The 26,614-nt window shown below is 41.8% G+C and overlaps 1 protein-coding gene and 1 pseudogene across 4 annotated transcripts in view; one reads left to right on the top strand and one right to left on the bottom strand.

Moving 5' to 3' along the window:
• Nucleotides 1–18,243, bottom strand: part of LOC101109110 (dehydrodolichyl diphosphate synthase complex subunit NUS1-like) — a 32,026-nt pseudogene extending 13,783 nt beyond the window's left edge.
• A 79-nt stretch (nt 18,244–18,322) lies between these two features.
• Nucleotides 18,323–26,614, top strand: part of SPEN (spen family transcriptional repressor) — an 88,105-nt gene continuing 79,813 nt past the window's right edge. For all 4 annotated transcript variants that reach the window (XM_060396580.1, XM_042257427.2, XM_027975860.3 and 1 more), the window contains exon 1: nt 18,323–18,654. In XM_060396580.1, the coding sequence (XP_060252563.1) occupies nt 18,572–18,654 (83 nt within the window). In that variant the 5' untranslated portion in view covers nt 18,323–18,571. The remainder of the gene's footprint in view (nt 18,655–26,614) is intronic.

Below are 26,614 nucleotides of genomic sequence, written 5' to 3'. Positions count from 1 at the left end.
CAAAGCACTTTCACATCCATTCTCTCCTTTCATTGGGTCTTCAAAACAACACTGTGGTGGGTATGGCATGCATAGTATAGTTATTTAACAGCTTAATTTCTAAAAATTAATTCAATGAATATTTATTGAATGGCTACTGTTTGCCAGACACTTTTAGACAATGACCATTCAGTGGAAAATAAAACACATGAAGAGCCTGCCAAACATGTTTGTGATTTGCCTAAGACTATAGAAAGTAAATCCAAAACCTTTGGATGGATGTACTGTATCATCATTTCCATCTTCAGCTGGAAAAATGAAGCACAGATAACTTACTGGACACTGTCTCTTACTACTGTAGTGGCATTTCTTGTATAGATTTGCTTAACCACATCTGCTCGCCAGTATCTGCTCCCATACATTCCAGCCTCTGGTCTTTCACTAGATCAATTCTTTTATACTCCCATCTACAGTCATTTCCTTCACAGAGGCAACTCCTCTCTCCTACTTAAGGACATGTATCCAGTCAACTCTCTCCCACACACTGCCATTCTCTAATGTATCAAAAAAATAAAAGATAAAATACCGTGTTGTTTCAAAAAAAATAAAAAAGTATTGTAATTTCTTCTGCCTTAAAAACAAACTTCTCTCAATCCCACTTCCCCCAGCCACTCACCCCTTACCAGTGACCACTCCATTTTTCTTCTTTCCTTTTGCAGCAAACTCCTATTATCTAAGTTGTAAGTCAAATAAGTATTTATTGAACAGATGCAGAATAAATGAACTAGGAATGTTTCACACGAAGTTAAATAAGTTCAAGTATTCAGATGCCTTGTCACACACACACACACACACACACACACACACACACACTGGTTTTATATTTCTGCAAAAGCCAGAACTATACCCAATGGTTAGAAATATCCAGCATGATATTTGCACCAATAGTTTCAGTTTCTCCAGTATAATGGATGCTAAGGTTTCCCTTGTAGCTCAATTGGTGAAGAATCTGCCAGCAATGCAGGAGACCTGGGTTTGATCCGAGTCAGGAAGTTCTCCTGGAGAAGGAAATGGCAACCCACTCCAGTATTCTTGCCTGGATAATCCCATGAACAGAGGAGCCTGGCGGGCTACAGTCCATGGGGTCGCAAGAGTTAGACATGACTTAGTGACTAAATCACTCATGCTTTTTCAAAGAGATGAGATATAGGGACTTCCCTGGTGGTCCAGTGGCTAAGATTCCAAGCTCTGAATGCAGGGGGCCGGAGGTTCAATTCCTGGTCAGGGAACTAGATCTCACATGTCGTGACTAAGACCCAATGCACCCAAATAAATAAACAAAAACAAATAAATATTTTTTTAAAAAAGAAATGAGATATATATATATTTTTTCCTTTAAGCAGGGACATCTCTGGTGGCTCAGCTGGTAAAGAATCTGCCTCCAGTGTGGTGAGACCTGGGTTTGATCCCTGGATTGGAAGATCCCCTGGAGAAGGGAACAGCTACCCACTCCAGTATTCTGGGCTTGAGAACTCTATGGACTGTACAGTCCATGGGGTCGCAAAGTGTCGACTTTCACTTTCCTTCCACTTAAAAAAATAGTATTCTTGGACCTTTCAAGGAAATCGAATTTTCATGGCCTATCCTCCACACCAGCAATTGAGGCACTCATACCGTCAGAAATATACCTTAACTGATTTGTTAAGGAAGTGTTCTTTTGTTCTCAGTTATATTTTCAGTTTCATGTCAGTGATTCTCAGAAGGTATGAGAAAAGTCTCACAAAGCAGATATATCAGAATCCCTGGAATTCTGATAATCCATTCTAGGGAGACAGTCTTCCTCAGCCCCTAAGTGAATCACTTACCAGTACAAACCAGTGTGAACTGATGGAAGTATAGTCTGTGCTAATATAAGGGAGTAACTAGAAAATATAAACTAAACTACATAATATACTAAGCTTCAACCAAATTGATATTTCAAAGTAGAAACTGTTTCAACAATTACTAGGCATAAATGTTCCAGGATAAAATATACATAGTAATTTATAGCTATGTTTTATCACATGTTCCAATAAGAATAATACAATAATACAATACACTAGGAATAAGATAATACAGCTGAAGGTAAAAAAATGTTAATATCAGTATTTATCAGTACACAGGATTTTAAAGGTGGAGCTTGAGCCCAGGATAATAAACACATTTTCAAATAAAGCACATAGCAAAACTAGTTAACTGTTGTTCATTGGGGAACTAGAGCATGCTCCAATATGACAGGTGGAGAAAACTTACTAAAAGGAAACTTCTGGGACTTTTACAGTGGATGGGAATTCACCTGCAAGTGCAGGGGACATGTGTTCCATCCTTGATCCAGGTGGATTCCACATGCTGCAGAACAACGAATGCCTGTGCGCCACAACTACTGAAGGCTTCCCACTTCAGAACCTGAACTCTGCAACAAGAGAAGCCACTGCAATAAGAAGCCCACGCACTGCAACGAAGAGTGGCTCTCTCTCACCACAGCTAGAGAAACCCCTGGTGCAGCAAAGAAGAGCCAGTGCAACCCAAAAAAAGGAAATTTCTGGGCACTTAATTTCTAGGGTATTACCAGTCTTGTGATGGAGTCAGTTTGTCATCATTGTTCTAATACTTTTACAGGAAATCCTACAAAAGCTGCAAAGTCATCGGTAATTATTGAAGTGCACACTTGAGAAACCAGGGTAAAGTCTGCCTTGTTGCGTTTCTAAGCACTGTGTGGCTGGCTGAATTGCCTCAGACCACTGGTGAGCATCAGTGCTTATACAAACGCCAGGAAAATCTCTGCTAGTCTTTGTCCTACTAACCAAATTCTTCTAAGTAATGACCAAATTCCAAGTTCTATTTTCGGATTTTGTAGGATAGTATTCTTTCCCAAAGAAATTGTGTATTACTCAGATTATTATGGAACAGATATGAGGCTAGCAGCAGACCACATCTTGAGAGTGTAACAATTCTTCCTGAAGCCTAAAGGTTTTGAGTTTCTGATTCTTGCACTGATCCAGGAACCTTTGAAGTTAACAGTACTTTGTACCATCATAGTCCCTAGCATCTCTCTCCAAATCCACTCCACTGTAGTACTCTCCACTGTAGTACTTTTCCAAAGGTCAGACTTCATATACTCATTTTTTTTTTCCTGCAACCCAGTCCAGTCATGCTTTTGACCCCTCTGCTCCACCAAAACCTCTCTTGCCAAGATCACCTCCATGTTGTTCCAAGGGTCAATTCTCAGGCCTCACCTTAACCTCTCGGCAGCATTCCACAGTTGATCACTTCCTTCTCCTTCAGGTATTTTCTTCACCTAACCTCTGGGACACTATTCATCTCTTGGTTTTCCTCCTGCCTAACTGGTTTGTTCCTACACAGTTGCTCTGCAAGTTTTCTTCTGAGACCTCTTAAGAGAGAAATGTCTCAGGGCTTTCCTGGTTCTCTTTCCCTCTGTATCTACACTTATTCCCTTGGAGATGTCATTAAGTTTCAGGCTTTAAATGCCATTTATATGCTGACAACTCCCAAATACACAGACACAGATTATGCATTTTATATAATATCTTCAGAACTTTCTCCTGAACTAGAGATATCCAACAGCCTACCTAATGTCTCCATTTAAATTTCAAGTTGAACACGTTCCACACTGAACTCTTACTACTCCCCTGGAAAATAGTGCTATTTCAGATGATCGCAACGCAGTCTTTCTAGTTGCTCAGGTTAAAAACCTCAGGCTCACCCTTGACTCCCCCTTCTATTAACTATATATTCAACCCATCAAAAAGTCCTCTTGGATTTGCCTTCAAAAAAATCTATCCAGGATCCCTTAATCATTGACGTTCTCATGTTTCATTTGGATTACTGAAAGAGCCTCCTTTCTAGACTTCTGCTTCTATCCTTGATCTTTTATTCTCAGTACTTCTCAAAACCTCAGTCATATCATGCAACAGCTCCACACCAATTAAAAGCCAAAGCCTTCCCACTCTGGCCCACCAGGTTCTACAGATGTGCCTCTCACTCCCCTTACCTCTCTGACATCCATCATCTTCTATACTCTCTGCCTTGCTCACTTTGTTTCAGCCACAATGGTTTCCTGTGCTCCTCTTCAGGTGCCAGTCATGCTTCTACTTGAGTGCCTTTGGACTTGCTGTTTCCACTCCCTGGAAACTCTTGCCTAAATATCCACATAGTTTGCTCCCTTAGCTCCTTCAAGTCTTCAGTATTTTCTTGAGGCCTATGCTCCACTTGAAATGATAACACATGCTCCCTCTCTATATTTCATCATCTTACTGTTCCTATTATTTAATTTCCTTTTTATATTTATTGTCTCTTCTCCCTCTATTCCCCCATAGTAAGTTCTAAGAGAACAATGATTTGTTTTATTCAGTCATGTATCTTAAGCACTTGGAATAGGATCTGGCATAAGGTTGATTCTCAAAAACTATTCGTTAAACAAATAAAGATCTTGACTTTTAGAAATCTTTTAGATGAATTGTCTAACTGGACCATTTAAACTGTGATGCCAAAATGATAAGCCTATGGATTTCATATAATCCGCACAACTGTCAGGACAGTATCTTGTTTTAGGAATGACCATATTAACTCTGGCAGAACAAACAAATGTTGGGTTGTTCAGGAGTATTTATTTTTATAGATAGGCTTCTATTTTTCTAAAAAATACAGTTAGTGGCAGGGATTTGTTCTTTGAACTCCAATACTTCGGAAGTGCTGAACTTCTGAGTTTTGCCTCAGAAAGGAAAGGACTATTACAACATGTGGGAGTGCTTAACTACTGCCAAAAATATTTGGAAAAACTTCCCATAATACTAAGTCTTTAAAGAAGATCATTCATCTTTTCCAGGAAAAGGTTACTATTGTTTTAAATTTGCTCCTATGCTAGAGTTTGGCATGAAAAGCTGGCCTTTCCTGGAACAATAGAGATATTTAATATTTCTGTATGTTGTCTGGAAAAGGTGCACACAAGCTTCGTCAAATGCCAAAAAATAAAATCAAAGGCTTGAGCCCAAGGGGCCTAGAACATAGCACTCAATTCCACACTGGCTGTCTTAAGGATCCAAGTATAATTAATGGTTTTGGTTAACACCTAATCTCTTTCAGGGAACACAAACTGGTACAAATTAATTCAGAACCTGTTTTAGAATAAAAAAGAAAAACTAAAGGAACAATGGACTGGTAATCCTGGAATTCACTAATCCTGCCTGGTTTGACAAAGTGAAGAGACCCAGGAAAATACATATACAGAAGTATTTTTACTACTTGGGCAGATCATGAGACTATGATAAGTTGGAAAGTGTTTTGAGGCCAACAAGAGAAGGAGTGGTGTTATTCCTGGATTTCTGTTCTACTGTTTTCCAAATGTATGGCACTGGCCAGGACAGACGAACAGTGCAACATACCACTTACTTTTTAAATGATAAACTATTTTTTAGAGCAGTTTTAGGTTCACAATAAAATTGCAAAGTACAGAGCTCCTTTACATCCCGTGGCCTCAACACACAGCTTCTCCAACTACCAACAGCCCACACCCGAGCAATATATTTGTTACATTGACACATCATCACCCACGCCCACCGTTTACATAAGGGCTCATTCTTGGTATTGTTTAAGGTCTGTGGGTTTAGACACATGTATAATGACAGGTATCCACCACTGTAGTATTATACTGAGTAGTTTCACTGCCCCAGAGCCCCCTGTTCCCTGCAAATTCATTCATTCATTCCCTCCCCACTGCGTGCATGCTCAGTCATGTCCAACTCTTTTTGACCTGCAAGGTTTCTCTTGTCCATGGTATTTTCCAGGCAAGAATACTGGAGTGGGTTTCTAGGCCCTCCTCTGCAGGATCTTCCCGACCCAGCGATCAGAGATCGAACCTACATCTTAAGTTTCCTGCATTGGCTGGCATATTCTTTACCACTACTGCCACTTTGGGAACCACTGATCTGTCTTTGTTGTTTTGTCTTTTCTAGAATAGTTGGAATATTATAATACATATAGATATTACCTATGCTTAAGAAAATATGAATTGCAAACTCTTTTTGTACAAAAAGGATGTGCTTTTTGTGTTAAATGTAATAGCAAATGGGAAGTAAATACTCGTTTTATAAATTTAAAAAATTCTAGGTTATTAGAATTGTTTAAACAGATACTTCTGTATCTGTATAAAGTGAAAGAAAGGTTGTTCAATCGTTCTCTGAATTTCAACTGCTTGGCTGATTAGGGGTGTGATATTTTGTTTGCATTACTAGGATAGCACATTCTAATTCCCCAATAATACTAACAGTTTTATACTATTCAAATTTCGTTGTGCTTTCAAAAACAATACATTTTTAGTAAAGCAACTATTCTCCAATATAAAATAAAAAATATATTTCATAAGCTCTCACCATCAGAAGAACGTACACTATTGTGCTTTACAGAATCTTGGGTATTAAAAAAAATCAAAACTCTATGCAGTGGTTTTAGTCGTACTGAACCTGAAATAAAACTTGGACTTCAACACTCACTTCTCAGATGTTTCTTTCATCTGGAAGCCATCAAATACTGATCTATTCCTTCAACGACAAATATATTCTTTACATTTTCATCCATCATTATATATTAACCCCCCGGTTACTGAAACAGATAACCGCCTGTAATTATATGTAGTAGGGGGAAAAAAACCAGAAAACTACTGTATCTGTAACACCAAAAAAATTTTAGCCGGAAAGGCTGGCTAAATTATGAACACGTTACTGTACTCGTTTTTTTTTGAACTCATGCTACTGCGGGGGGTGGGTGGAAGATTGCACAAAATTAAACAGAAATACCTCGCGCAAAAAGCAAGTCGAGAAGACAAATTTAGTAGCATTACTCTTTAATTTCCTGACTTTGGTGATTTTGGATTCGCAAAGTTACGATCACAATGCCAAGATTAATATTTAAATATTTCCCTGGCTGTCAGGGAAACAGCTCTTTCAGAATTTGAAATCACACTTGAAGGTAAAAGAGATTTTATTGAGTCAATTTGTTATTTATGTATTCATAAGGGATTTTAAAAAATGGAATATATCCTCGACCGACAGAAATAAGCCATTCCAATCCATTGTTTCAGTTTATAGCTCAGATATAAATAAGGGGCTATAAAACCTGATCTGAAAATAGTTGCGCAGTGCGTGCTTCACAGGCAGCCAATGAAAAGCAACGTCTCGCTTCTGTGGCTGACAGCACTCCAAAGACACTACTTTTTTTTTTTTTTTTTTAAAGAGACCGACCTCTTTGTTACCCTGTCGTTTAGCACCTTTGTTGGGTCTCCCAGCTCCGCAGTTTAATTTCCATCTGCTGAACGCCACTGCGGTTCAAGGCACTGCATTCCAGCAGGCTTAGTGCTCCTAGCAGCACAAAGCTGCAGAAAGCGCCTTTACTCGCAAGGTGAAATGACAGCTTCCCACGCTCCAGTTCTGAGCACTGCCTCGTAAAACTGATCCTTTTCACATAGCAAGTGCTGGGGTGAGAGATCCCACTTTTCAAGGGTTTAGAGGGCAGGAAGCACTTGGGACTCCGTGTACGCCTCTCGATGCTTTTCAGAGGTTCACACGCCGCGTGCTCACCCGGCGCGTGTCCGGGGCGGGTCGCGACAGAGACTGAGCCCAGCCAGAAGAACTTAGGCGAAGAACAAAGGCGACCCGCCCGCCTTCGCTCCCAGGGGCAGCCCGGCGCGCGGTCGCCGGCCCCGCCCCCCACAGCCCTGCACCCGCGGCTGCGCGAAATGGCGGCCGAGCCACAAAATGGCAGCCAGGCCAGGCCCCGAGCTGGCGCTGGCGAATAAAAGGCGCCGCGGACCCCTCCCCCCAGCGCAACAATGCCAGCTCGAGCTTCCTCTTCATAGCAGTCCGGCCCGGCTCTCCTCAGGCACTGGCGCGCCTCCGTGGCTGCATGGAGACCCCCGCCAGCCTTCCACGCCGCCTCTCAAGTCCAAACGACGCGTCGCCTTTGTTTTTACAAACGGCCCCCTCTTCAGGAGGCTCTTACTGAAGGGGGTACAAACTGAAAAGAACTGAGCGTTGCACACCTGCAGGGCTACCCTTGCCTTCCCAGGACGCCCATTAAGCCGGGAGCGGGGCGGCGGGAGCACCTCATTCCTGGGGTCTCCACACTCGCAGCATTAGCTTCAGGTTGCCAAAGACAGGAAAGGGGGATCAAAGAGGCCTCCAAATTTGGGGAAATTAAGGAAATGGGGGGCAGAGCCGCAGACCAGTCCTTCGCCAGCCACGTCGAATCCCAACGAAGCGTCCACACCCCAGCAGAGTCCACACCCCAACGCGCAGCAAACAGCCGCCGGTGGCTCGTAGCGCGCGGGCATCTCCAGAGCCCCATGTCGGCTTTGGCTCCTCCACGCAAACATCCAGTGAGCGTTTTAGGCTTTTCACCACATTCCCCTCTGCTCTCTCCCTTCTCCCTGTGTTGAGGGGCCTGGGGGCTGGGCACGGGAAGAGGAAGGAGCAGCTGCTGTGGTCCCCATACTTTTTCCCCTGGCGTGAGGGTCTCGGTGGGCTTGGGCTTTGCTTTGGTCGTGGCTTGATAGATGGAGGCAGGGCGGTATCGGTGTACTTTGGGTTTTTCGTTTTTTCCGTCTCTCAAACGCTCGCTTCCCTGCGCTCCCCATCCCCCAGCTTCCTTTGAAGTGCATCTTTCCAGAAACTTCTCAGGGAAACTCAGCAAAACCCCGCAGGCTCCGAAATCGCCTCCCTCCAGGAGCATGCGCAACGCACTGGGCGGCAAGCTCCGTGCGCGCGTGTATGAGTGTGAGAGTGGTACGTGTGCGCGCGCGCGCTCGCCGTGCGAGGCGGGACGGTTCTCTCACAATGAAGGGAACAGGTTTTCTCCCCTCCCCCAACGGTCCGTCGTTGCGCAAGCGCGTTGAGCCAACTCCTCTGGCCTTTTGAGAGAAGTGGGGGGAGGGGCAGGCCCAAGGGTCTGGAGTCGCAGCTTCGCGCGCCTGCGCACTGTGCTGTCTTGGCCCGGCTTTTTCCGCGCAGCTTGTGGTAGCGTCTTTGATGTGAAGTGCGTTTGAGCACCTCAGTTGCGCCGTACTCACTGTGTCCTCTACTCCCACTCGCGGAAACTGTAGTCTCTTGAGGGGTTATTAATTACGTCCCGCGGGTTTCCTGGAGAATGGCCTTCCCTTTGTGTCTAAGGGCTAAGGTTGAACCGTATCTCGTTAGCCCCCTTCCACTCCTGCCTGCGCCAGGAATCGATGACTGGAAAGTGTTGGAGCCTTCTCCCAACTAGGGGAAACAGCTCTGATCAAAGGACCGGGTGACGGCCGCGCTGGCTTCCATCAGGCACTGCCTGAAGTTCTTGCTTACTAAATAAAGGTGTCCTTTATTTGGAACCCTGCGCTTGGTCCTCGACACCAGCCTCTGCTGGGGCTGGCAGCTGGACTAGTCCTCCGAGTGTGGATGCAGACAAAGAAAGGGCTTTGGCGTGCCGCTTTTGTCTCCATTTGCAGAATTGAGGTTAGAGCATGGTAACCATAGTAACCGCGTTTACTTTTTTTTTTTTAAGGTGCCTATTGTTTTGTTCTCTTTTCCTCTTCCTTTCGGAGTGTGGTGGAAATTATTACCAGGGTTGTAGGTTCTTAATCCGCCCGCTCCCTCACTCTCCAGCTCTTTACCTTGCCATGTATTCCACTTCCATTCAGCCTCATTTTTTGAAATCCAGTAGGTTCAGTAAGGTCCGCTTGGCAGGGCGTGGAGGCTTGCCACTTCTCCAGTCTGAGTTTTGTTTCCTTGCCACTCTTCTTTTGAAGTACACCACCGTCGCTTCCCTGGTGGACTAATTGTCTTTCTATATTCAGAGCCTCAGAGATGTTAAGGTTTAAAAGAGGGAATTTGCGAAAAAGGCACCTTGGGGGCTCCTACAGACTGATGTTGCAGTTGCAATTTTGTATTTTATGGTCTCCAGCACCTGCTAACTTCCCCGCAGGTGCTAGTGAGCCACTGACCACGCCGAGTCTGAGGTCAGTCCAGGTCATCGCTCTGGGCGGAGCCATTCAGTGGGTCCTAGTTCAGGGAGATCTTTTTTCCTGCTGGGAACTTTGAGTTGGTGCCAGATTCCTAACAGGAACTCTTAGCTGTCTTGAGGCTGTTGAAGTACTAGCAAGCAATCGAATTCTGCCCCTGATAACAAGGTTATACCGTCTTTTGAAGCTTGGAAAAGATGAGATCAATCGCAATAGTCCCTTGAATTTGCAGAATTTCTGGTAGAGATTATGTCAACAAATTATGGTTAATGAGAGTATTTAAAGGCAAAGTTCCTACAATAAGGATAGCACTACTAAATAAGGAAGAAAATTTTGAGTATGTACGTCGTGCAATTTTAGTTAGGCATAAAATCAAATTTCTTATGTGCTAATAATTAGAATCTTGAGAAACTGATCTCAACAAAAACGATGTATTTAAGTTGAAAACCATGGAGAACAAAAGTAACCAGGTTTAAACCCCACTTCTTTGGGTGAATTTTTTTAAGTGAAGGTTTTAGGCTTGGGTGTGTGTTTAAATTATCCTGTTTGGGGTGGGTAAAACACAAATTGCTTTTGTTAGTTCATCTCATTGTGCTCCTCCCACCAGCTAACAGTATGTAGTGAAATCTGTAGTTATGACTCTTGCTGGTTCTGTTTTCTTAGAAAAAGCATTTTAAGTTAATCTAGCATTTTCTAAGAGAGTTATTTTGAGGCAAATTATTTTTCAGCAGAAGTATTTTCAAAGTAGAACTGTAAGGGATGGTTTCTAGGACTTTTGTAATATATAACTTGAACAAATTCTATTATCTCCTTCATCAAAATACTGAAATTTAACTTTAAATTTAAAAATAATTTCAGCAATTTAATTTTTAAGTGCATCATGTCCTACTTAATGTTTAAATAGAATGTGGTTTTATTTTAAGCCAAAAGGTTTCAAGTGTCTAATTATGGACTATATATAAAATGAGCAATCATTACCATCCTGAAGATTAATAGCAAAATACTGAAGCAGATATGACTTAAAGGAGCATCACTATTAAACAGTAATATTTAGTTAAAATGTAAACAGTTTCAAAACATATTTGGAATTAGTTCAGGATGTTTTGAATTCTCTACTTCAAACTAGAGGCCTTTCAGAGGAGCAGTAGGGGAGCTCAACACCCTAAATCTGAAATTTTCAATACACATGTAACAAGATATTAAGTATATTTGATTTGGTGCTATTGTTTCTGAGATGCTATCAAGTCTACTTTGATAGTTTTCTCTAAATTAATCAGCAGCCTTGATTTGCATTATGTATATTATGTTTACTTCTTGATGCTTAAGTGACAATCTCTTAGACCTGGGGTGTTTTTGGCTATTGTATTTCACTTACAGTGAAGAGGTGGTTTTTCCTCACATGAGGAATTAGCAGTACAGTTTTAAAAGGTTGAATTAACTCTCTGAATTAACAGAGAATAATGATAATAATGTTCATGTGGGAGCTGTTACCATAAATATGTTGATTTAATGTAGTGAAGTACCAGCATTTCAGAGGAGCCCTTAACTAAAGTCCCCCAGAAGCTGACTTCCAACACATTTTAACTTTTTTCTAATTGCAAGAGTGATACATGTTAACCAAAGAGAAGTTAAGAAAATATAGATGAATGAGAACTTTTTAAAAAGTTTTGAATTCTGGACTTCCCTGGCAGTCCAGTGGTTTGGACTCTGGGGCTTCCACTGCAATGGGCATGGGCAGTTGTATCCGTGTTTAAGGAACTAAGATCCCCACAAACCTTGAGATGCAGCCAAAAAAATAAAAATTGAATTCTACCACTTAGACACAACCATGATCAGTATTTGTTAAGTATCTTTCCTGTCTATTTTTTATTCAATGCCATCAGTTCAGTTCAGTCGCTCAGTCGTGCCTGACTCTTTGTGACTCCATGAACTGCAGCACGCCAAGCCTCCCTGTCCATCACCAACTCCCGGAGTCCACCCAAACCCATGTCCATCAAATCGATGATGCCATCCAACCATCTCATCCTCTGTTGTCCCCGTCTCTTCCTGCCCTCAATCTTTCCCAGCATCAGGGTGTTTTCCAGTGAGTCAGCTCTCCACATCAGGTGGCCACAGTATTGGAGTTTCCGCTTCAACATCAGTCCTTCCAATGAACGCCCAGGACTGATCTCCTTCAGGATGGACTGGTTGGATCTTCTTGCAGTCCAAGGGACTCTCAAGAGTCTTCTCGAACACCATAGTTCAAAAGCATCAATTCTTCGACACTCAGCTTTCTTTACAGTCCAACTCTCACATCCATACATGACCACTGGAAAAACCATAGCCTTGACTGGACGGACCTTTGTTAGCAAAGTAATGTCTCTGCTTTTAATATGCTATCTAGGTTGGTCATAACTTTGCTTCCAAGGAGTAAGCGTCTTTTAATTTCATGGCTGCAATTACCATCTGCAGTGATTTTGGAGCCCAGAAAAATAAAGTCAGCCACTGTTTCCCCATCTATCTGCCATGAAGTGATGGGATCAGATGCCATGATCTTCGTTTTCTGAATGTTGAGCTTTAAGCCATAAGCATTAGTAAATTGTATTCGCAATTCTAAATATTAGATATATTAGCAGTATTTCCTCATAGAGGGGAGAAAGTTACTTTTAGCAACTTTCCAAGGAAATAGTAGAAATATAAAAATTGATTTTTTAAAAAGAAAATATCAGCGATTATATCCATTTATGGAAAACCAAAAACAATGTGGAGTAAATAATTTAACTTTCTTAGAGAATTGAACAGTAAAGTAGATTGTGAAGTGTGAAAGAATGATTTAGAGAAAGACTGGCTAACATACTATTCAACTGATTGGAGTTTTATCATTGACATGTATAATTTCACTTCAGTGAGCCTCATATATCAAAATATATCTGTTACTATACTGGTCTGTCTTTTTCATCAGTTGACCCACAGAACTAGCAAGGTATCAAAATACTCTGAGAATGCAGTAGTTTTGTCTGTTTTATTTTCTACTGTTCTGGAGGGAAAAAAATAAAACTGATTCTAATACTAGGAGGTTGCTTGTATTGTCAGGTTCTCGTATGTCTCATGTGCTTTTTTTTTTTCTCATTTTTTTTTTTCCCTCATGTGCTTTTAATGTCACCTTTCTGAATTATCTTTCATACTCATGGGAAAATTCACTTCACCATCCATTTATCATAGATGAAAGAAGAGATCACATCCTACTTTTTGATCTTTTTCAGTGACCATAAATTATTAATTGTTAAATTAAAACATAAAACATTTTAGAACTACTTAGTATATTTTCATGTTATCCCTTTAGGAACAGTGCTTATATTTTAAGAATGTTTTCTTGTGAAACAGTTCATAGTGTGGAACTCGACTGGTAACCAAATTTTTGTTAAATATCTGGTAACTATTCTGTCTCCTATTTAAATGGTGATATTAATTTATCTGCTCTGTTGGCTCCTTAGCATTCAAAGCTTGAGTTTGAGGCTCAGATGCTTTTCCCCATTGGGCTTCCATTACACATGACTGAACTCTTTGAGCACATCTAGCATGCTAAATACAGGCAGTCCGCACAGTGAAAATGAGACCTGATTAAAAGCACATCTATTTTAATTCCACTTTGTAAATGGCTCTGCTTTTAATGTCACCTTTCTGAATTATCTTTCATACTCATGGGAAAATTCACGTCACCATCCATTTATCATAGATGAAAGAAGAGATCACATCCTACTTTTTGATCTTTTTCAGTGACCATAAATTATTAACTGTTAAAAAATCAGAGAATAAAGAGTGGGCTGTTTTTTTTTTTTTGAAAACATACAAAAATAAATGCTTATGAAAACAATTCTGCCCTTGTAAATATTTGTAAATAATTCTGCCCAAGGACAGAAACAAAGTAAACTTTTCCCAGTGTTCCCTTATATGTTGTCAAAAAACATGAAAAGCACTGAGAAAACCCAACATTTGATTTTCAGGGCTGTGCAAAGGGCATGTACTTACCAGTTTTGTTATTAAACAGTTTTGCAATAGAAAAAGTCAGCAAAAGAGTGCGAGGAACTTTATAGTTGATATGTAGTCACACAGGCTGATTTGACTATAACACTTGGCTCTAATCCTGAAAAGCTATAAATTGATCATGATATGTTTTTAACTTCACCTGATGCTTACTTCTGATATTAATATGGAATTACAAGTCAACTTAATAGTATTCATGATATTTTTAGGCTGTGTTACTTTCAAATACTTTTACATGTATTATCTTCCTTGATACTTCTAGCAGCCTTACTAGATAAAGAAGAGATACTTTTATCCTCATTTTGCAGATAAGGATATTCAGACTTTAAGGAATCTAACTGAGTTTCAGTTGAGTTCAGTTCAGTGGCTCAGTCGTGTCCGACTCTTTGCGACCCCATGAATTGCAGCACACCAGGCCTCCCTGTCCATCACCAACTCCTGGAGTTCACTCAGACTCACATCCATCGAGTCAGTGATGCCATCCAGCCATCTCATCCTCTGCTGTCCCTTTCTGCCCCCAATCCCTTCCAGCATCAAAGTCTTTTCCAATGAGTCAACTCTTCGCATGAGGTGGCCAAAGTACTGGAGTTTCAGCTTTAGCATCATTCCATCCAAAGAAATCCCAGGGCTCACCTCCTTCAGAATGGACTGGTTAGATCTCTTTGCAGTCCAAGGGACTCTCAAGAGTCTTCTCCAACACCACAGTTCAAACGCATCAATTCTTCGGCGCTCAGCCTTCTTCACAGTCCAACTCTCACATCCATACATGACTACTGGAAAAACCATAGCCTTGGCTAGAGGGACCTTAGTCGGCAAAGTAATGTCTCTGCTTTTGAATATGCTATCTAGGAGCTAGGCCATATAGCCAGCGACAAAAATGGGACTGGAATTTTTGACTCAGCGCAGGGGCACTTCCATTATACTGTCATGTCTCTCATTCATACCAGCTGTTTTTCAGTATCCTTCAAAGTTCAAGGTCAAGTAGTGTCATGCTGAAGAATCAATAAGGAGCATGGACATTACTTTTACCAGTGAATGTTAACTTTTGTAGAAATGGATAGAATTCCCACCTGAATTGCTCATTGGAACTTAGCATCTATAATGTGAACTACGTTTCCTTCAAATGAATCTGCCTAACTGAAGTCAGAATAATATTTTTAGGGGCATCACAGGAACGTACTAAAAATTTGAACAGAAATAAAATTTGTTTTACTCATTAAATTATCTGCATATATATTTAGGCTGATGTAGTGAGATTTTAATAGGCTGAGAATTCTCTTTTGAGATGTGTATATCAGATTTTTAAAAACCCAAGAAGCTAAATTAATACCTTGCTTGCTACTTTTGGTGCCTATAATTCTGAAAACAAGTATGAAAATAAACTTCAAGAGAATCCGAGTATGAGGTGCTATCAAGTAATGTTTAATGGGATTTTGCTAGCCCAAATATCTTAATATAATATATATATATATATATAGTGCCTTGTGTCATGTGTAATCTTGGTTCCCTGATCAGGGATTGAACCTGGACCCTGGGCAGTAAAAGCGTTGAGTCCTAACCACTGGACAGCCAAGGAATTCTCTAGCTTTTATATTGTTAAACAGAGACTGTTTCTCAGTTGTTTGATAAATCTTTGGCAAACTGGGAAATGATATTAACTTCATTTGGCATTTGCTAATCATCTTCTTGATATCCTGTGATCTCTGAAGGTCTTCAGGAGAACTTTAACTCAACTTTGCTTAACAATTTGTACGTAACACGACTGAGCGACTGAACTGAACTGAATTATCCACTCCACAGTTTCTCTTCTGCTACCTCCCAAAAGGTGGGAGGCTTGGAAGTATTTGCAAACAACTTTGCCATTTCAAATTAAACTTGATGTAAAATTACATATCTATTCTGTTTACATGGAGAAACAGCACTGCTGTAACAAGATCTTTAGGAAAATCTAAGAGAATGACATTAAAAAAGTTTAGTTGGCAAACATGTTGCTTTCAATTTTCATTTACTATCTCCCTATTCTTGTGCCATAGAGAAATTATAAATACCTCTTAATTCTTATTTTGTTTTAGCTTATCCTTTTATTGTAGATGGATACAAAATACCACATTTAATAATGACTCTAGCCTCTCTTCTAATGATTTTGCTCTAAAAGCTGCCCACCCCCCTGCCCCTTTTTCAGCCCTTGAATTTTCTTCAGCATGATTTTAACTGAAGGCTGCATTCAAGGTGAGATATATTCTTTATTTCTCTAATTGCAAGGTGCTGTTTTTTGAATCTTCTTTGTCTGTTGCCCCTTAAAATGAGATTGAGCTGAGCTTCTGTTCTTCCTGTGACACTAAGAAGATGCAGCTAATTCAGGACCTCTCAGGTTTTAAATGAGTAATTTACATAATATTTTAAAGTGTGTTTCAAATTGTGGCTACTTATATAGAAATTTATGCTTCATGAAAAACTGCCAGTCAGTTCAAGGCTAACTGCAGCCACGTATATAGAACTATGTAGTTCATGAGTGTAGATAACTGTATGCTGGCCTGACACTCCTTATGTGATAATTGTGACAGACAAATGGCCAAATGTAAATGTCTAGTCCTACATCTGAATATAGGTTAATCTGCTTTTACTTTTACTGAGGAATCAATTCCATAATACTTTCAAGAAAAAATATTTCCATGTCATTTAATGACTGATTTGCATGAAGACAAGGTGAACCTCTGGGGTGGCGTTAAAGGCCTTAACTAAATTATGAATGACTGCCACTGTTGTTGTGGTACTTTTTTATGAGTAAGTTGTCAAAAATCCAAAAATCATGTCAATGGATAGTAGTCTCCTGAGGAGGCACATCTTGTTCTGTAATTGTTGTAACTGTGTAAGGGATTGCAGTGCTTGTTTAGTCTTCTAATATCCTAAGAGTAAGGAAGAGAATATCTCAGTTGAGCAGACCTGCTGAGATCAAACTTAAGTACAGTATAGACCCAGAACCCAAATACAAGAAAAGTTGATATGACTATCTGACATGACTCTCTGACACATCATTAAGAAGCCTTTGTTAAGCTATATGACAAAAAACCTACTTGGAGCTTTACCATCTGTGGAATTAAAGGGACAATTTAACTATGTACAGTGACCCCAGGTGTTAGTGCCATTAATTATGGTGACCATATGTTCCAATTCAAAGTATCAGTTTGATAAGTTGGCTTGTATTTAAGGAGACAGTGAATGAGAGCTAATATTTAAAATCTGGTCTGTAAAGCACTACACCTATGATTGTTTTTCTGTAGATAAAAAACGTAAAAGAAAATTGAGCTGTTGACTGTTCTAAACAATTCAATTTTTCTGGACTCAATACCGTTGCCTTAATTTTATGAGTTTTCTTCGGGGCTCTGATAACTAAAAAGTTCAACTGTAGGCTTTAAATTTTAAAAGCTCTTAGGTCTGGAAAGGCTGGGGTTCCAATCCCCTCCCTCTGCTTAGATTTTTTTTTTTTTTTGCTTAGATTTTTTAGTAAATTTTCTGAGGGGAACACTATCCAGACATGTAACCATCTCATTTCAGTTCTACTCTTGGTATACCGTAACGATCAGCAAAGAAATCTTGCAAACGGTTTCGCAAGATCTTATATAAAATAAAATTGCTTAATGTTACAAGCTAATGATTCTTGGGAGGGATGGGTTTCTGCAGCCGTCATAGCTTAGATGGGCGGTGAGAAAGGCGGCCTTGTTCTGATACTTTCCCAAGCAGGCGCGGCTCCAAGTGCCCGGAAACGGCCAGAAGCTGACCAAAGGTGAGCAGCGGAAGGAGTCCTGACTCCTTCTAGAAGAGAGGGCTCGGCAGCCGCTTTGACACGCAGCCTAGTGAATACCAACCCCCTTTCTCTTTTCTTCCTCCAGGCCAGCGCCTGGGACCCCTGCTCGAGGGGCTGGAGGCGGTACCTTCTCCTGCACTCGCTGTGCCCCAAGCCTGAAAGAGCGCTTGACCTGACAGAGTGCTGCGCGCCTGCGCACTGGGACCGAGCGCGTGAGCGTTCCTTCCTGGCCCCGCGTTCTTCCCTACCTCGCGCGCTTGCGCGCCGGCTGGGAGGAACTCGGCGTCTCGGCCTCGGCGGGCGGTCGGGCGGACGAGCGCGCGCCCGCGTTGAGGGAGGCGGGCCGCGCGCGCCGGTGGGAAGCGTCCGGCTGCCACAGCGCCAGCTCCATCGTAGTCGCTGCCGCCCGGGTCCCGCTCGCCCCTCCTCCCCGCTCCCCCGCCCGCCGCTGCCCGGGCGCATGCGCCTCCGGAGCGCGAGGGTCGGCTTCGGGTGTGTGGTGGCGGCAGAGCGGAGCTGCGAGGCCCGAGAGTCAGAACCTGGGGGAGAGGGATGGTCTCTGCACGGGGGGGAGCCGGAGGAGCCGCCGCCGCTGCCGACGCCACCGCCGCAGCCGCCGCCGCCGCCGCCTCCTCGGCGCCCGCCTCCCGGCGCTGACGGGCTCGTACGAAGCCGGCGAGGGGGAACCCGCACCAGCGGTCGCCAGCACACCGCCCAGCATGGTCCGGGAAACCAGGCACCTTTGGGTGGGCAACTTACCGGAGAATGTGCGGGAAGAGAAGATCATCGAGCATTTCAAACGGTGAGTGACACGAGGCCCGGGGCCGCGCTCTCTCCTCGGGCACCGCTGCCCACTCCGGCCCGTTGCCGGCCCCTCCCCGTGCGCGGAACTGGTGAGGGGACCCGGGCCAGACCCACGGACCGGTGCGGAGGGCGCGCGGCTGCCTGGCCGCCTCTCTGTCCGTGTCGCGGCGTTGGGCCTCGGCGGAGCGGGCCCGGCTCCCACCCTCTCCCTTCCCAATAAGGTGGCGGCTGTCGCTCGGCCTCAGCGAAGCCGGCGCCGGGAGGGTGTTCTCAGGCTGGCCAGCCGACGGTGGGGTTGCGTCCTTGCGCGCCGCTGCCCGGGTTCGGTGCGGCTGTCCCGGCCAACACGCCCGAACCGAGCCGCCCCTGAGCCGGGACCAGAACCCCTACCCCACCCCGACAACCCTCGGCCCGGCCAACTCCCGAGTCCCGCAGCAACTCCCGCTCCTCACCCTGCGGACGCGTGGATATGTCTGATCTAGAGAGGGTTTTGTGCGAAAGGAAAGGTTATACAAACGGAAAAGTCTTGGTAGGTGACATGGGGGCATCTCGGAACTGGAAAGACACTGCTGGATTCTAGGGACCTCTCATGGAAGGCTCACAGACCTAGAAACTAAATGGACGCAAATATTTCAGATTCTCCCCACCTTGTTTTGGGGGGTTGGGCGGAGGATGGTGTCCGAGAATAAGCTGGTGCGTCTGTTTCGGCTCTTTCGCCTTCCTGCCTTCAGCGCTCAGGGGTCCCTGGATGGGAAGGACGGTGGGGACCAAGCGCTCGCAGAGGAGGAGCCGCCTCCTGCAACAGAGTCCCCGCCGCGCCGACGCTCCGGCCTCGGGGTCTGAACACTGGGCAGCCTTTATAAGGCTGCTCCCCTCCCACCCAGAATTCATACATTAGTGGTTAAAAAATGCAAGCCTTTTCAGGTTAAATGTAGCTCTTCTAGAAAGATTTTTCCCAGAGTGTATTTTTTGTTCAGGGGTAGTAGGGATAGTAAATGTTCTTGATACATTTTAGTTACTTAGTAGCGTTCAGCATTTGTTTTTATTTTGTGAAATCACTGTCTGCCATCACTGATGGAGCCCTCGGTGTGAAATAACCGAAAATGACGCTTTACTGAACAGCGATGTAAATCGAGAGGACCGTGGCAGATACGTGATAGTCCTCAGAAATGACTGTTTCTTCCGATATTCAAGACCTCGGAAGGTTTTAAGTTTGGTTTACTTTTAATTCCTCTTACTATCTAGTGAGTGAAGGAAATTATGGAGCGCCCTTATTAGTGAGTCACCATGGGAAAAATAGGTTGCGTCGCTCGCTCCTGAGCAGCTTGGATCAGGAAATGGAAGCAGCGGCGGCGGAGCTCCGCTCTTTCAAATGGAGGATCATTGATTCTGTTGGTGGTTGCTGTTACTGGGGTATTAAATCTTCACCGCTGGAACGCGCGTCTGCGCGTGTCCGCGTGTGAAAAGGAGCCTGGAATAGTGAGGCCATTCATAACCCACTAAAGCTGTCCTCGGCGAGACTGGAGGAGGCGCGCTTCCAGGGACTCCCGGTGTTTACTACGTTGTGCTGAGAAACCAGGCAGCGGGAAGGCAGGAGCGAAAACTCGCCTGTGTCCCCTGTGACAAAGGGGAGATCTCGGGCTCGTGGGGAAGCAGATGGGAACTCGCTCCCTGTCGCTGCTCCACCCCTTACCCCATACGGAGGCCCCGTATCTTCATTGTTATGGTGGAAAAATCATTCAGGCGCAAGATTATTGGAGTGGAAAAGCCACTTAGATGCGCTTGCTTTTATCTTCTTGCGGACCTTCTCTGTAGGTCTCCGCCTGGGAAATTCGTAGGCACCGACGTGCAAACACGTGCATTGCAGCATTTGCTTTGCCCCTCAGTATTACGTGGCCAGAAGTGTCATTTCGGCATTATGCAGATTCTAGAAACAGTGTCTGCCTGTCGCGGGCAGTTTGACTCCTCTGGCGAGATGAGGGGTTCGAGAGGAAAAAGGAAGTCATCCGAGGGAGTCTTGGAAGGTTTTTTAAGTAGATGGTGCTGCCGTCCGGCCTGTGTGAATGACTTTCTAAAATGGCGGCCAGGACCCACTTTATGTGGGAATCAGCAGAGCTGATCTCAGAATGCACAGAGGGAGGAGCGGGCGGAGGATGCGAGCTGCCTTGGAAGGCGGAGGTCTGCAGGAACGTTTCAGTGTTAAAGACGGTTTAGCCGGCACATTGCTCAGGACTGCATTTAAAGCAGTGTGTTACCTATTGCAGAGCAAAAGCAGATGCTATTGATAAAAGCAGATTATCTTAAAACTAAGTAGACCGCGTGTCCCTGACACTCCTTTATATTTTTAAAACGACTTTTGAGAATTTTAAACAAATTTGCTCATATCTTTGGATAGATAGTGCATTCTTAGTGGGTTTAGAGAGTGTAAAAAGGTTTGCAGAAAAATCTTCCCTTTACTCCAACCCTGGGAATTCCAGTTCCCACCCCCCCCCCCCCTACTCCCCTAACAGGTAATCTCTATGTCTGGCTTCTTGTTTATCCTTAAACGTGTACAAGAAATATTCTTGCTGATCCAGCTGTGGCGCTAAATGGACTTTGTTTGGAGAAATTCAAGGTCTTTTATCCTTATTGTAGAGAACGTTTTGTAAAATGTGTGATTGCTACAGGGAGGGAAGCTAAATGTGAATAATTTAGTGAAAGGGATAAAACAGTGGTTGCACCAGAATGGTAGCTTTGCAAGAAAACTTAAGAATATTCACTTCTGATGTCTTCTAGAAATCATAATGAGAAAAACTATGCCTATACCTATACTAAGACTGAGGTTAAAGTACCTACTTTCACTGTTTTCCCTAGCTGATTTCAACATTAACTAATAACTGTTTTACGGGATTAAGTAGTGTACACTGGGAATACATTATATAAAATGTTTCAAAATGAATGTTCTTGTAACAGTGATTAGGCTTTGTAGTAAGTGAATTTTAAAGAATGATTCAAAGAGACAGCTTTGGGAGCAGGATAGTTGAGAAGCATTTTGGAATGGGGGTCGATCAGAGCCAATTCTTTTATTTATATTTTGATGAGTGTTTGGTAGGAAATAGATTGAAGGAAGCTTGCTGATTTGGCTTTTTTCTCTGTGCCAAAGAAAGACCAAACCTTTAGAATGTAATCAGAACATTTTCCAAATTTGGCTTTACCTTCTTGCAATAAGAATAATATAATGTGCTCATTATTTTAACAGCATTCAAAATACTGATTGGAAAGAATTAAGTATTTCTGAATCAAATTTTATTTAACAAAGATCCATTGCAGAGACTGAATTTGCACAATAGAGAAAGTCCTCTCCTTTGTATGGTGTGTTAGCTGGATTGAAGGGGGATGGGAGGAGTTATACAACAATTGGTTGCTGTCTTAGTTGTTAGAGGGAGAGGTGTGTGTGCTGAGGCGATTCCCTGAATTAGAATGAGCCAATGAATAAAACCCTTTAGAAGAAAAAAAATTCTCTGTATTTTATTTTCAGATTTGAAGTAAATCTTATATTCAGGTTCTTCCCATCCATTCTCAGTTCTAAAGAATAGGTTGAAGATCTTACAGAGGTTGAGCAAGGTAGTAGTTCATGTAAAATTTTTGTCAAAGAATGAAACTCACTTTTACATTACATGAATTTGGATAGCTTTACTTCTGGGACACAGTAATAAAGTATTGTGGTAGAGTTTCCTTATCCTCACATACTCTATGACTAGAGATATTTTTAGACTTAAACAAATTTGACTCATCCTAGCCTGCATGACTGCTTTATGGTTTATTCTTTTAGGCTGAGCCCGTTTCTATGAAGAAACACCTCTGTTTCTGAATGTTATAATTTAGAATACCTATTTTCATTTTTGCTCATTAAAACAATGAAGTAAAATACTTTTATACTTACCTTGAAAAATAGCATTAAAAATTAACACAAAATGCTTGAAATTTTGTATTTTAGTTCCTGAGTTAGAAACGCCCCTGGCAGATTGGAGGAGAACAGAGGGCTCAGTGCCAAGAATAAAGGTGTTTGATTTGTATAGAGGGCACCTTTTTCCAACTACCTTTCTTGTAGATTGATTACTCAGGTGTTTGGTATGCTTATGAAGAGATTTCAGGCTTGAATTCGGAGACATTTTTAATCTTGTGAGCACTAATGCTTTGGAAAGACGTACAGATGTTACAGGGATAGTGGTAATTTGAATTTTTTTTTCCAAATAGTCGACGTACAGATGTTACAGGGATAGTGGTAATTTGAATTTTTTTTTCCAAATAGTCTTCCAAGTCTCATTTTCCCCTTAGTTTCAAATTTTGCTCAAATTTTTTAAAAAATTGAATTTTTTGTGAAAACTAGCATATTCCGATTGGGAACTATGTGTGGTTTTTTTTTTTTTGCTTTTTCTTTTAAGAGTCCCTAGTGTTTGAGCTGTATTAAACTACTCCACAGTATTTAGAGTAAACATTGCAGTCTGAAAATACCTTGAGTGTATATAGTCGTTAAAATTGTGCTCCCAAGTGTCATTATTGGATGCTTTGAAATAAATTGTTGTTCATCAACTTCAAATAGACATATTGTCTGTTGAACAAGGAGACTAACTGAAGTAACACTTTTCTATATTAAAAACACTACTATCTGTTTTGATTTTTTTCTTTGTTATATGCCTTCTATCTGCTTATATTTTGAGTGAAAATAGCATGCTCTGTTGTGGAAATCAATTAGGATGTTTAATCAGCTTATTATAAATTATATAATTTTGTGTGCTGTTTAGCTGGTTTTTAGTATGTGGAAGTATGCTTTGCAGTGAGGTGTTCTTGATGTAATGTTAAAGTATTGAGACAGTCACATTTTTTTCCCCCTTACATGTGTCTCTCTCTGCCACGTTGAAAATTTTAAACATCTTAAAAAAACCCCACAGTGGTATGTCTCTGTAAAATCCTAACTTAAATTTAGTGAATTCTTGGATTTAATTACTTAGGATTTCATTTTGATTATAGGATGAATTGAAATCTAGCATGTTTAAAGATTTTTATTATATGAAACTGCTCCATTTCTTATAGTTAAGGGATATTTGTGGAACATTCAAATGGAAAACACTTATTATTACTTTTGTTTTATACTTGGTGCTAGATTTTTGGTCCAGCATTAAACTTCGAGAGTATGTGTATGTCTTTGTATCTTTGTATTAGATGCTGAGTTTCAGTTACATTGACAAATGAAATGAAGATTTTTCTGGTTATATCTTGTATTGACTTTGTTACAGTCTTAATCATGTTTATGCACACTATATGTACTCTTATGTATAATATATTTATAGTTTCTTTGGGCTTCCCTGGTGGTTCAGATGATAAAGAATCTGCCTGCAATGCCGGAGACCTGGGTTCCATCACAGGATTGGGAAGATCCCCTGCAGAAGGGAATGGCTACCCTATCCAGTATTTGTGTCTGGAGAATTCCATGGACAGAGGAGCCTGGCGGGCTGTAGTCCATGGGGTTGCAAAGAGTTGGACAGTACTGAGCGACTAACATAGTTTGTTTGATTCTTAAAATAGACTCAGTGATTTTTCTTTTTTTAACTTTCACCCAATCATTTTATTCCTTTTATTTAAAAACTAAAATATTTGTACTCTGCTTAAAAACATTTTGTATTTTACATTTGACATATAGTGATTTGCATCTTTTGTAAGTCAGTAAATTGGTAGGTATGAATTTTTTGGGGGGCATTACTTTTTTTAAAGAATAATAGAGCCCACTAAAGAATTTGGTTGTCAACTTTTTTTTTTTAAGATTTATTTAATTATGTATTGGCTATGGTAGGTCTTCGTTGCTTCAAGCAGGCTTTCTCTAGCTGTGTCTAGTTGTGGCAAGTGGGGGCTACTCTTGGCAGTGTGAGGGCTTCTCATTGCAGTGGCTTCTCTTGTTGAGGAGCACAGGATCTAAATGTGTGGGCTTCAGTAGTTGCAGTGCATGGGCTTAGTAGTTGTGGCACACAGGCTTAGTTGCTTCATGGCATGCAGGATCTTCCCAGACTAGGGATGGAACCAGTGTCCCTTGTGTTGCAAGGCAGATTCTTAACCACTGGACCACCAGGGAAGCCCTTCAACCATTACTTTTTAAAATTCATGCTTCATGCTGTCTGCATTAAAGGCTCTTTTTTACTCAAGATTTTAGAAATTTTCTTAAATTTTTTTTTTTCCCCCCAGGGGAGCTGCATGTTGTGGCATGTGGGATCTTAGTTCCCCAACCTTGGAACCAACCCATGCCCTCTGCAGTGGAAGTGTGGACCCCTAGTCATTGGACTGCCAGGGAATTCCCCGCTCAAAATTATTTAAGTCATCTGAGATTAAAAGAAAAAATATTGTAAAAGTTCAGCACTTTACTATATCAAAAGGATATTAGATTATTCAATGAAAACTATTGCCATTTAGACCAGAATTTAGGAGGAGGTACTTAAATTTGGCTTGGAAAATACTGTATCTTTATTTTCACTAACTTCTTATCAGAATTTAGCATTTCTGTCAACTCTTAACTGTATCATGGTGTAGTACCAGCATGGTAGTATGAGCAGTATCTGTGATGATCACCAACACCAATCAGATGTATTTTCGTATTTCACATTATAGTTGTTGCAGATATCTCGTTTATGCTCATCACAACTTGAAATGACAATAAACTTTTAGACCTGCTAAATACTTCTATGTAATGCATTAATAAAGATGTGTATACACACACACACATATTTGTATATATGTGTGTATATGGGGGCTTCCCTGGTGGCTCAGATAGTAGAGAGTCTTCCTGCAGTGTGGGAGACCCAGGTTCAATCCCTGGGTCAAGATCTGTGTCTATGTATGTGCAGATTACTGCAGACAGCATGAAACATGAATCTCTGTACACACACACGATACTGTATGGTCAGTCTGTGTTGTGGATATACTTTTGAAATTCTACCTTGGAGAATTTGAACATACACAAAAGTAGAAAAACAGTAAATTAATCCTGTGTACCATCATTTAGCTCCAGTGACCATCAACCAGGACCTGTTCTGCTTTATGAGGAAAAAGAAAGCACAGTAAGGGATGGGGAGTGATGGAGGTGGCAGTGATGATGAGGGCCTCTTTGAAAAGATAACATTTGATTCATAGGAATGAAGACCAGTCCATATAACTAGATCCACTGCCTAACTGTTATTTTTTTCATTTAAAATTTATTTTGAAATAGTTAAGGAAAAGTACAAAGAATTCCCACATTCCCTTCACACAGATTCCTCAGTTGTTAGCATTTTGCCACATTTGTTCCATTACCTTCTCTTGTTGTCTCCTGGCATATCATCTTTTCACCCTTATATTCTCCAGTGTGTACCTCCCGAAAACAAAGACACTCCTGCATTTCACCATACAGTATTCTCAGCCAGGAAATCAACACTGGTATAACAGTATTACCCAATCCATAGACCTCATTCAAAGAATGCCAGTCATCCCAGCAATGTCCCTCTTTCCTTTTTGATCCAGGATCCTCGCCAGTACCATGTATTGCCTTTGGTTGTTGGGTGTCATCCTTCTGTAATAGTTTCTTACGCTTAATTCTCATGTGCCTCATAGTCTTAAAGAACATAGTTCTTTCAGTCTGTAGGCTGGCCCTCCACCCAGGTCTGTCCAGTATTACCTTGTGACCAGATCAGGTCTTGCTTTGTTGCCAGATATACCACAGAAATAATTCTGTGCTTTATCAAAATATGGAAACAGTATGGCTTCATCCCACACTGGTGATGTTAACTTTGATTACCTAGTAAAATTAGTGTCCTCACTATTTCCCCCCTTTTATTTGATTAACATTTTATGGGAAGATATCCAATATTGTACTGATAGTCTTTTCCATCATCAGCCCTAAACCCGGTAGCCTTAACATCCCTTGATAACTTTTTTTTAATGTTTCCATTTTTGTT

The sequence above is a fragment of the Ovis aries genome, chromosome 12 (genome assembly GCF_016772045.2).
Source record: "Ovis aries strain OAR_USU_Benz2616 breed Rambouillet chromosome 12, ARS-UI_Ramb_v3.0, whole genome shotgun sequence".
Classification (NCBI taxonomy): Eukaryota; Metazoa; Chordata; class Mammalia; order Artiodactyla; family Bovidae; genus Ovis; species Ovis aries.
Note: the sequence above shows the minus strand (reverse complement) of the source record. Positions and strands in the feature narration are given on the sequence as shown.